General features: G+C 44.5%; 1 protein-coding gene across 1 annotated transcript in view; it reads left to right on the top strand.

The window, feature by feature from the left end:
• Positions 1 to 12275, top strand: part of SLC26A7 (solute carrier family 26 member 7) — a 251360-nt gene that overhangs the window by 206787 nt on the left and 32298 nt on the right. Inside the window, exon 13 of the mRNA XM_030216448.1 lies at positions 10964 to 11101. Coding sequence (XP_030072308.1) covers positions 10964 to 11101 — 138 coding nt within the window. The remainder of the gene's footprint in view (positions 1 to 10963; positions 11102 to 12275) is intronic.

A 12275-nucleotide genomic window follows, 5' to 3' on the forward strand; every position in this document is an offset into this window, starting at 1 on the left:
CGGGAAATTATAGACCGGTGAGTCTGACGTCAGTGCCGGGCAAGATGGTGGAGGCTATTATTAAGAATAAAATTGCAGAGCATATACAAAAACATGGACTGATGAGACAAAGTCAGCACGGATTTAGTGAAGGGAAGTCTTGCCTCACCAATCTAATGCATTTTTTTGAGGGGGTAAGCAAACATGTGGACAATGGGGAGCCGGTTGATATTGTATATCTGGATTTTCAGAAGGCGTTTGACAAAGTGCCGCATGAAAGACTCCTGAAGAAATTGCAGAGTCATGGAATCGGAGGTAGGGTATTATTATGGATTAAGAACTGGTTGAAAGATAGGAAGCAGAGAGTAGGATTGCGTGGCCAGTATTCTCAGTGGAGGAGGGTAGTTAGTGGGGTCCCGCAGGGGTCTGTGCTGGGTCCGTTGCTTTTTAATGTATTTATAAATGACCTAGAGATGGGAATAACTAGTGAGGTAATTAAATTCGCCGATGACACAAAATTATTCAGGGTCATCAAGTCGCAGGAGGAATGTGAACGATTACAGGAGGACCTTGCGAGACTGGGAGAATGGGCGTGCAAGTGGCAGATGAAGTTCAATGTTGACAAGTGCAAAGTGATGCATGTGGGTAAGAGGAACCCGAATTATAGCTACGTCTTGCAAGGTTCCGCGTTAGGAGTTACGGATCAAGAAAGGGATCTGGGTGTCGTCGTCGATGATACGCTGAAACCTTCTGCTCAGTGTGCTGCTGCGGCTAGGAAAGCGAATAGAATGTTGGGTGTTATTAGGAAGGGTATGGAGTCCAGGTGTGCGGATGTTATAATGCCGTTGTATCGCTCCATGGTGCGACCGCACCTGGAGTATTGTGTTCAGTACTGGTCTCCATATCTCAAAAAAGGTATAGTAGAATTGGAAAAGGTACAGCGAAGGGCGACGAAAATGATAGTGGGGATGGGACGACTTTCCTACGAAGAGAGGCTGAGAAGGCTAGGGCTTTTCAGCTTGGAGAAGAGACGGCTGAGGGGAGATATGATAGAAGTGTATAAAATAATGAGTGGAATGGATCGGGTGGATGTGAAGCGACTGTTCACGCTATCCAAAAATACTAGGACTAGAGGGCATGAGTTGAAGCTACAGTGTGGTAAATTTAAAACGAATCGGAGAAAATTTTTCTTCACCCAACGTGTAATTAGACTCTGGAATTCGTTGCCGGAGAACGTGGTACGGGCGGTTAGCTTGACGGAGTTTAAAAAGGGGTTAGATAGATTCCTAAAGGACAAGTCCAAAGACCGCTATTAAATGGACTTGGAAAAATTCCGCATTTTTAGGTATAACTTGTCTGGAATGTTTTTACGTTTGGGGAGCGTGCCAGGTGCCCTTGACCTGGATTGGCCACTGTCGGTGACAGGATGCTGGGCTAGATGGACCTTTGGTCTTTCCAAGTATGGCACTACTTATGTACTTATGTACTTATGTAAGTAGTGCCTATGTTGCTGGACTAGAAATTAAGGAGCCAATATTCAAAGAGATTTAACTGGACAGGGGAGGCTTCCCTCCAGTTAAATCATGCTCAACTGGGACAAACATAAGATTCAGCCATACTTAACTAGGCAGTTATTACTAAATATTGATGGAGGCCACCATGGTTCCTGCCAGCAGAGCCAGGGTGGTCTGGGGGCAGATTTGGCGCAGAGCCAGGAGATATGCAGGCATCGGTGATATCCAATGCCAGTGCCACATACCTAACTGGGTAAGTTGGACCATGCAAAAGGCCGTCTTCACTTTGCCTTGTAAGGTATTTGGGTATGGCACTGAATATTGGCCTTATCACATATCAGCATACCTTCCAGGTGTTGCTACTCACTCAGTCAATGCCAGAGTCTAAACATGGCATAGCATGCTCCTCTGTCTCCAAACTCCCCACCTTAGAACAACATTTTTTTTTTTTTTGAAGGCTCAGGGCAGTGGCAGCCATTCACATATTCCTTCTGCTGCCAGACCTGGTGCTCACTGTCTCTGCTGCGTGTTGCCACCTTCTGATGTAACTTCCTACATTCACAAAAGGCGGGACACTGCAGGGAGTAGGCTCTGGAGTCAGTGACCAGACAGCCTTTGCAAATCACTGCTACTGTCCTGAACTCTCTACAGAGAAACACACATGGAGACATACCAGACCACCGGGGAATCCCCAAACTGGTCTACACAGGGCCTTAGTTGCAAATGGTGAGGCCAGCTCTGGATCACCATAGGCTTAGAATATTAACCTCTAAATTAGTAAGGCTAGACTGGTTTTATAGTTCTTATTTGCCATCATCTCCTGTTTTTCTGTTTTAAATGTAAATAAAAAGAAAGACATTCACATAGGCAGTGAAATTAGCAAGTGTCACTGTTCACCTGTTCAATCAAAAAAATTGACATCAAATTTAGTGCTGAAAAATTTTGCAGATTGTTTATGTGCCTTTATAGAATAGCTTTCAGAAATAACAGACATTGTGCACAAATATACACGTGTTCCGAAGAAGCTGTAAATGTGTGTGTGAACATGTGTATTTTATAAAAAATGGGCATACACTGCAATCCTGCCCCAGCTCTGCTCAAATCATACCCCCTTGCATAAAAGTACATGTGAATTTATCATCACACATACATATTTGGCTCTAAAGGTTACGGCTTCTATTTTCCTCCCAGAATCTCAAAGTGCAGGAGCAAATTGGGTTTGCTCCTGCTTTTCTTACCCACTAGACCACCAAAGATGGTGAGGTAGGCCTGGGAGCTGTAATGGAAGGTTGGGGGAGGGGGAGACATCTGTAGTTAGGGGAAGTCAGGAAGTTAGTGGGATTACCTTGAATTTTGGGAGGGGTACCTCTCTGCTTAAATTCTTTTAAACCTGAACCCATCCCCCCCCCCCCCCCAAAAAAAAATTATGAACAAGGATGATATAAAAGGTTTATATTGTCTTTCCCATTAAGCCATTACATTTTGAGCTAACCTTTCCCCCTTCGGTGGTTAAAAAAACCCCCGTTATTATTTCTCAAATAAACAAGTGGATATGTGATAAACTGAAGAAGGTTAATTCTTTGGCTATTATAAATAATACTGTATTAAGTTGAGTGCTTATTTGGGCATTTGGTAAAAATAAGCTAAGAGTATATATTAAGAAAAATAAAAGCTTTTATGCTCTTGTTTTTTAATATTGATTTTTGTGGGAGTAATTATTTTTTGTTTTTGAAAGAAACTATTACACACAATTGTTTCTGATGTAATTTATAGTATATAAAGTATATACATTTTTTCTCCGAGGACACACAGGCCTATCTATTCTTACAGGGGTCCTTTTACAAAGGTGTGCTGAAAAATGGCTTGCGGTAGTGTAGGCGTGGGTTTTGGGCTTGCGCTGATCCATTTTTAATGCGCCGGTACAAAAGACCTTTTTTATATTTTTGCCAAAAATGGACTTGCGGCAAAATGAAAATTGCTGCACATCCATTTTGGGTCTGAGACCTTACCACCAGCCATTGACCTAGCGGTAAAGACTCACACAGTAACCAGGTGGTAATGACCTGTTTGCGCCAAATGCCACTTGGCGCACCTCTGTTACGCGCACCCGAAAATAAAAATATTTTTCAGACACACAGATCAGATGAACGCCAGAAATGAAATTACCACAAGAGCCACATGGTAGTCGGGCGGTAACCAAAATATAGAACAGGAAAAGTTGTCTACGATGACGAATCACAGAAGGCAAAAGTAGAGACTAATAGACGATTCACCACTGGAGACGTGAGTCCAACAGTCTTTATTATATCAGAGATAACGACCCGAAACAGGCCGTGTTTCGACGCTAAAAAGCGTCTGCATCAGGGGTCAATAAATACACCAAGTAATGAATGCAAAACGAAGAGTCCTACTTGTATATGTGTTGTCAACTCACTGATCACGTAGCACCAAACAGAATATGCCTGTGTCGGGTTGTTATCTCTGATATAATAAAGACTGTTGGACTCACGTCTCCAGTGGTGAGTCGGGCGGTAACTCCATTTTGGCATGCATAGATGCTTATGCGGTTTAGTAAAAGGACCCCACAAGTGGGTAACACAGGCCACGTTGCCTGGTCCGAATCTTATGACAAGCATAAGAAGAACTTTGTGGAGCATGAGACATGTTCCACCATGCATGTGTGAGTATCTTCCTGCCCGCCGCGTGAATGCGGTCATCTCAGTTGCTTTTTTACCACGGTGAGGAGAAGGTATACTTCCATCTTCACACTTTGCTCGGTCCAAGAGCTTCTCTTGTACCTTTTGGCACGTTTTTTTCACCTTTTCAGTGGTGCTTCCATTAATGGAACTTTGTTTTCCATTTCTTTTATTTTCTTAGTTTTAATTATGTTTCCTTATTTTTTCATCATCACAAGGCCGCTTTGGGCCTTGGCCTCGGCCAGGCTCGTGCCCTCTTGTTTTTCTGGTGCATTGCCCCTTTTTCAGGCACCATGGCTTCCTTTAATTTAGCTGACAAAGTTTTCCCGTCCATGTTCACTAAAGTTCCCAGTGGCTTCAAGTGCTGTACCCAGTTCAATCAGACAATCTCTAGAACAGACACTCATTCTTGATGTCTCCAGTGTTTATGGCCCGACCATAACCCTGCAAACTGCATCCTTTGTCTTCATATGAAGAAAAGGACCCAACTTTACAGAGAGGCTCAACACAAGAAACTGTCCATGGTGGTGGAATCCGCTCTCAAAAGAGCCAGGAGTTCCAGGGACTATGCCTCAGAGCCCCCAGGTAGAGAAACTAGAACCCTGGATTCTTTTGGGAGAAAGATGTTCCAGGTCTCAATGCTCATCTCCCAAATACAATCCTACCAGCTCTTCATGGTCATCTGTTTGCGAAACTCAGTGCTCAAGTTGATGGACCTAGCAGAGACACTGTCTCCGGAGCAGGCTGAGTCACTTCGCCAGTTGGCTAGTGGCGTGTTGAAAGTACTTGGCCAGGGGCACATGACACTTCTGATGTGGCAGCCAGGATCTCTGCCCAGAGTATAGCAATGCACAGACTCTCATGGCTGCTTGTTTCTGACTAGGAACATTCTGTTCAGCAGTGATTGGCGGATGCCCCATGCCGGGAGGGATAACCTTAATGGAGAGAAGGTTGAGGAGATCGCAGACCAAATCAAGAAACTACTGATACCATCTCTTCTCTCTCCCACTGGGCGCCTTCTGCATCTATCTTCTCAGCTAGGAGGACTTTTGGCAAGCCAAGGAGGAGTCCTTATTACAGGTACAGCCCTTGGCTCGCCAGCTTGCTCAGTCTCAGTCCCAGCGTGCTTGTTCACATCAACAGCATGAGCCTAAGGCCCCTGCTGCTCCCCACGCAAAGCAAGGAACGAGCTTTTGACTGCATTCAGTAGAACATAGCTGCAGTAAAAGTATCTGTCACGGATGATTGGCGGTCGGAGGGAGGCTGAAAGTTTTTCAAGAAAGGTTGCCCTTATCATCTCCGACCAGCACGTTCTTCAAATAGTTAATCTCGGATACACCCTAAATTTGTATCAGAAACCTCCAAATTGCCCACTGAGAACTCATTCAAATCTCATCACAGGCAGGTACATGCAGAGGAACTCTCAGCCCTTCTGAAGACCCACTTGGTTAAGCATATTCCACCAGGGGAGGAAGGGTAGGGATTCTATTCCAGGTACTTCCTTGTGCAAAAGAAAACAGAGGGGATGCTTCCCATCCTAGAACTAAGGGCCCTGAACAAATTCCTAGTCTGAGAAAAGTTCAGGATGGTTCCTTGGACAATCTTTTTCCCAATGATTCAGGAAAACAATTGGCTATGCTCTCTGGAATCAAAGTATGCATATACTCACATTCCGATAATTCCAGTCCACCAGAAGTATCTTCGATTATGGCTGGGAAAACATAACTTTCAGTACCATGAATCACAAGAGGATTGTGAAAAATTACAAGAGGTCCTTACGAGACTGGGAGACTGGGCATCTAAATGGAAAATGACGTTTAATATGGGCAAGTGCAAAGTGATGTATGTTGGAAATAGGAGCCTGATTTATAGCTATGTAGTGCAAGGTTCCATATTAGGAATCACCGACCAGGAAAGGGATCTAGGCGTCATCATTGATGATACATTGAAACCCTCTGCTTAGTGTGCGGCTGCGGCTAAGAAACCACATAGAATGTTAGGTATTATTAGGAAAGTAATGGAAAACAAAAATGAGGACGTTATAATGCCTTTGTATTGCTCCATGGTGCGACTGCACCTTGAATATTCTGTTCAATTCTGGTCACTCCATCTTAAGATATAATGGAATTTGAAAAGGTACAGAGAAGGGTGAAGAAAATGATAACAGGGATGGGACGATTTCCCTATGAGGAAAGGCTAAAGCAGCTAGGGCTCTCCAGTTTGGAGAAAAGATGGCTGAGGGGAGATATGATAGAGGTCTATAAAATAATGAGTGGAGTGGAATGGAACAGGTAGACGTGAATCACTTGTTTACCCTTTCCAAAAATACTAGAACTAGGTGGCATGCAATGAAGCTATAAAGTAGTAAATTTAAAACGAATCAGAGAAAATATTTCTTCACTCAACGTGTAATTAAACTCTGGAATTTGTTGCCAGAGAATGTAGTAAAAACAGTTAGCTTAGTGGATTTTAAAAAAAGTTTGGATGGCTTCCTAAAGGAAAAGTCCATAGATCATTATTAAAATGAACTTGGGGAAAATCTACTGCTTATTTCTAGAATAAGCAGCATAAAATGTATTGTACTGTTTTGGGATCTTGCTAGGTACTTGTGACCTGGATTGGCTAGTGTTGGAAACAAGATCCTGGGCTTGATGGACCTTCAGTCTGTCCCAGTATGGCAATACTTTTGTACTTATGAGAGCTGATACTCTTGTACTCGCTTTCAGAGTTTGAGCCTCTCAGCAGGTCACAGCTTGGCAGATGTTGGCTTCCACAGTGTACGTTACACGTCTTCACATGAGATCATCTCAATGGACCCTGGCTTCTCAGTGGTCTCAAGCCACGGGGAATCTGGAAGATGTCATCCAAGTGTCCCCAGAGCTTATATGCTCCCTTTAGTGGTGGACGATTTGATCCAATTTGACTCTGGGACTTCCATTGCAATTTCCTCAGCCACAAAAGGTGCTGACAACAGATGCATCTCTCCTTGGCAGGGGTGGGAGGTGGGGCTTATGTAGATGGACTTCACACCCAAGGTGTTTGGCCCACCCAGGAAACGAATCTTTAGATCAATCTTCTGGAGCTCCGGGCGATCTGGAATGCTCTAAAGGCTTTCAGAGATTGGCTACCTCAACTAATTGTGCTCATTCAAACAGACAATCAGAATGCCATGTATTATACCAACAAGCAGGGGGGCACTGGATCATGCCCTCTGTGTCACGAAGCCATCTGGATGTGGCATTGGGCTTGCCAGCATGGCATGTTCCTTCCAGCTACTTATCTGGAGGGCAAAAACAGCCTGGCCGACAGACTGAGCACGATAATGCAACCACACGAGTGGTCTTTCAATATGGGCATTGCTCATGAGATCTTCCGAGCATGGGGCACCCCCTCGGTGGATTTCTTTGCCACTCGCATCCACCTCAAGTTCCCTCAGTTTTTTTCCAGGCTTCAGGCCCACGACAGACTAGCATCGGATGCCTTCCTTCTCAATTGGGGAATAGGTCTTCTGTATGTGCATCCTCCCATATCTCTAGTGGGGAAAATTTTGTTGAAACTCAAACGAGACTGCAGAACCATGATTCTGATCACGCTGTACTGGCCACAGTAGATATGGTTCCCTCTACTTCTAGAGTTAACCTCAGAAGGACTGTATAGATTGGAGTGTTTTCCAAACCTTATCATGCAGAATGAGGGGTCTCTTCTACATCCCAACCTCTAGTCTCTGGCTCTCACAACTTGGATGTTGAGAGCCTAGAATTTGCTTCCTTGAGTCTTTTGGAGGGTGTCTTCCAGATCTTGCTGATTTCCAGAAAAGATTCCACTAAGAGGTGGTATTCTTTCAAATGGAGGAGTTTTGCCATCTGGTGTGAGAGCAAGGCCATAGATCCCCTTGCTTGCCCTACACAGACCCTGCAAGAATACATTATACACCTATCAGAGTCTGGTTTTAAGACCAACTCCGTAAAGTTCACCTCAGTGCAATTAGTGCTTATCATCACTGTGTAGAGGGTAAGCCCATCTCTTGACAGCTTCTAGTTGTTCACTTCATGAGAGGTTTGCTTTTCTCAAAGCCCCCTGTCAAACATCTGCCTGTGTCATGGGACTTCAACGTCGTCCTCACCCAGCTGATGAAAGCTCCTTTTGAGTCACTGAATTCCTGCCATCTGAAGTACTTGACCTGGAAGGTCATTTTCTTGGTGGCTGTTACTTCAGCTCAGGTTCAATGAGCTTCAGGCCTTATTGGTGGATGCTCCTTGTACTAAGTTTCATCACAACAGAGTAGTCCTCTGCATATAGCCTAAGTTCCTACCGAAAGTGGTGTTGGAGTTCTGTCTGAACCAGTTGATTAACATTCTTTCCCCGACCTCATGTCCATCCCAGCAAAAGCACCTTGCACACTTTAGATTGCAAGAGAGCATTGGCCTACTACATGAAGCAGACCAGGTCCCATAGACAGTCTGCCCAACTTTTTATTTCTTTTGATCCCAACAGGATGGGGGTTGCCATTGGGAAATGCATCATTTCTAATTGGCTGGCAGATTGCGTTTCCTGGCTGGGCTGATCCTAGAGGGTCATGTCATAGCTGACAATGTCAGAGCCATGGCTGCATTGATATCCCACTTGAGGTCAGCCTCCATTGAAGAAATTTGCAAGGCTGCAACGTGGTCTTAAGTTCACACATTCACATCACACTACTGCCTTGAGCAGCACGCCAGACTCGACAGCCAGTATGGGCAGACTGTGTTGCAGAATCTGTTTGGGGTCTAGAGTCCAACTCCACCCTCCTAGGCCAATTGTATTCTGTTCCAGGCTGCACTCTCATTCAGATTGTATATAGTTTCAGGTTAATTCCTCTCCAAGACACTTGAGCGCGCAGTCCACAGCCGCTGCCTTGATTTTCTCTCCTCTCATGCCATCCTTGATCCGCTTCAATCCGGTTTTCGCCCTCTTCACTCGACAGAAACAGCACTTTCTAAAGTCTGTAATGACCTGTTCCTTGCCAAATCCAGAGGCCACTACTCCATCCTCATCCTCTTGGATCTATCCGCTGCTTTTGACACTGTCAATCATGACTTACTTCTTGCCACACTGTCCTCATTTGGGTTCCAGGGCTCTGTCCTCTCCTGGTTCTCCTCCTATCTCTCCCACCGCACCTTCAAAGTTCACTCTCATGGATCTTCCTCCACCCCCATCCCCTTATCTGTTGGTGTTCCCCAGGGATCGGTCCTTGGACCCCTTCTCTTCTCAATCTACACCTCTTCCCTGGGCTCCCTGATCTCATCTCATGGTTTCCAGTATCATCTCTATGCTGATGACACCCAACTGTATCTCTCCACACCAGACATCACCGCGGAGACCCAGGCAAAGGTATCGGCCTGCTTATCCGACATTGCTGCCTGGATGTCCAACCGCCACCTGAAACTGAACATGTCCAAGACCGAGCTTATCGTCTTTCCACCAAAACCCACTTCTCCTCTTCCTCCACTTTCTATCTCAGTTGATAACACCCTCATCCTCCCCGTCTCATCTGCCCGCAACCTCGGAGTCATCTTTGACTCCTCTCTTTCCTTCTCTGCGCATATCCAGCAGATAGCCAAGACCTGTCGCTTCTTCCTCTTTAACATCAGCAAAATTCGCCCTTTCCTCTCTGAACACACCACCCGAACTCTCGTCCACGCTCTCATTACCTCTCGCCTGGACTACTGCAACTTACTCCTCACCGGCCTCCCACTTAGCCATCTATCCCCCCTTCAGTCTGTTCAGAACTCTGCTGCACGTCTCATATTCCGCCAGAACCGATATACTCATATCACCCCTCTCCTCAGGTCACTTCACTGGCTTCCGATCAGATACCGCATTCAATTCAAGCTTCTCCTTCTTACCTACAAATGCACTCAGTCTGCTGCCCCTCACTACCTCTCTACCCTCATCTCCCCTTACGTTCCCGCCCGTAACCTCCGTTCACAGGATAAATCCCTCCTCTCAGTACCCTTCTCCACCACCGCCAACTCCAGGCTCCGCTCATTCTGCCTCGCCTCACCCTATGCTTGGAACAACCTTCCTGAACCCTTACGCCAAGCCCCCTCCCTGCCCATCTTCAAGTCTTTGCTTAAAGCCCACCTCTTCAATGCTGCGTTCGGCACCTAACCCTTACCGTTCAGTGAATCCAGACTGCCCCAATTTGACTGCCCCGATCGGACCGACCGTTCACTTGTCTATTAGATTGTAAGCTCTTTGAGCAGGGACTGTCTCTCTTTGTTAAATTGTACAGCGCTGCGTAACCCTAGTAGCGCTCTAGAAATGTTAAGTAGTAGTAGTAGTAATCTATGTTATGTCCTTGCAAGGCCCAATTGACCAATGTTGTTTTTGGTGATCCTGGATGCTAGGGATTCCTCAGTTGTGAGAATAGATAGGCCTGCTTGTCCTCAGAGAAAGCAAAGATACTTACCTGTAGCAGGTATTCTCCGAGGACAGCAGGCCTTACATTCTCACAATCTATCCCACCTCACCTTGGAGTTGTCTCCTTTATTATTTTTCTTTTTTTGCTGTTATACTCAACTGAGGTGACCGTGTTCGCATATTGGGTGGGAAGGCACTCGTGCATGCATGGTGGAGCATGTCTCACACTCCACAAAGCTCTTCTTATGCTTGTCATAAGATCCGGACCGGGCAACAAGGCCTGCTGTCCTCGGAGAATACCTGCTACAGGCAAGTATATTCACTTTTTCTGAAAATCCTAGTGGCTTCATCATTTTTATTTTGCCTTCAAAGGATTCTTTCCAACAGGTGAAAATTGTTTCAGTTACCACACCTCTATTTTTTATGAATGCCAAGAAGTTCAAGGGAGATTTAATGAAGATGAACAAAAGGAATCCTGCAATCATTAAGCTGTCTGAAGATACTAATGAGGTGAGTCATACACAAGTGGATTCCTGCTCAAATCCAATGAACAGTTATTTTTCCTGAACTCCCCAGGTACTACTTAGGTAGTAAGATGGTGTCTAGCTAGTTTTAATGTTGATTCCTGTTGTTTTACCTGTTAACTGTTTGCTTTTTACACCTTTTTACCTAATCCTAGTGTTCTCGGTCTGTGAGTGTTTTCTAGGAATTGTGGGACCCCTGGGATTGTGGCCCCAGTGCTTAGGTGTTATATGACAGGTCCAAAGATAGGTTTAGCCTTGACCTAGAAGCTTTTAAAGCAGGTCTAAATCATGACTTTTTCTGGCCCCAGGAAGTCATTTTGCTGTCCATTATCACAAAAAAAAGCATCACTATACTATACTAAACTATATACTACTGATAGCATATGTTCTGCAATATCTCTAAAATAATTCATCGTGGATTACATAAAAAGAGACAACCTCAAGCAGGTGGAATTACATAGTATAGACAAAATTTGAATATGATAATATAATCATGTCCTCAATTAATCCAAATCAGTAAACATATAAGTCTTCAAACACTTTCTAAACAAGAAATGAGAACATCTAATAAAATTTGGTAATCCATTCCAGATTTTGACAGTCAATTATTTAACAGAGGACTCAATTTCTCTGTAGCTTGGAAACGCCATAGTTAAAAACGGAACATTCCAAACAGAGCATTCAGCAAAGAGAAATACCTCTTACTACAAAACTGAAAAACAGCCAAACCCAATCTCAAAGGGTCATGTGTGGTGAATATACAACAATAAACATTGCTGAGTACAAAAAACTCTCCAAGCAGCAGCATTACTTAAATAAACAAACTTAGCTGTCTCATTGCTGGCTTAATACCCCACACTCCAACTGGTGACTTTCAACGGGGCCCAGATCGTTTCGCCCACTTCAGGGCTTCGTCAGGAACCACTCAACTTAAGCATAATTGTTGGGGTATGAATTTCTAGCTGTCCAAATGTCTTGGAGACCAGCTCAAGAAGTTTGGACAGCTAGAAATTGAAGAGTTTTTTGTACTCAGCAATGTTTTGAAGTAATGGTTTCATTGTGAATCAATTCTGTTGACAAGATATGGAAAAATATACCCCATGAAAGAGATAAGATCGCAGGCACATAAATCTTATATAGATATCAGTGTCTTGATGGTC

This window comes from Microcaecilia unicolor, chromosome 1 (genome assembly GCF_901765095.1).
Source record: "Microcaecilia unicolor chromosome 1, aMicUni1.1, whole genome shotgun sequence".
Lineage (NCBI taxonomy): Eukaryota > Metazoa > Chordata > Amphibia > Gymnophiona > Siphonopidae > Microcaecilia > Microcaecilia unicolor.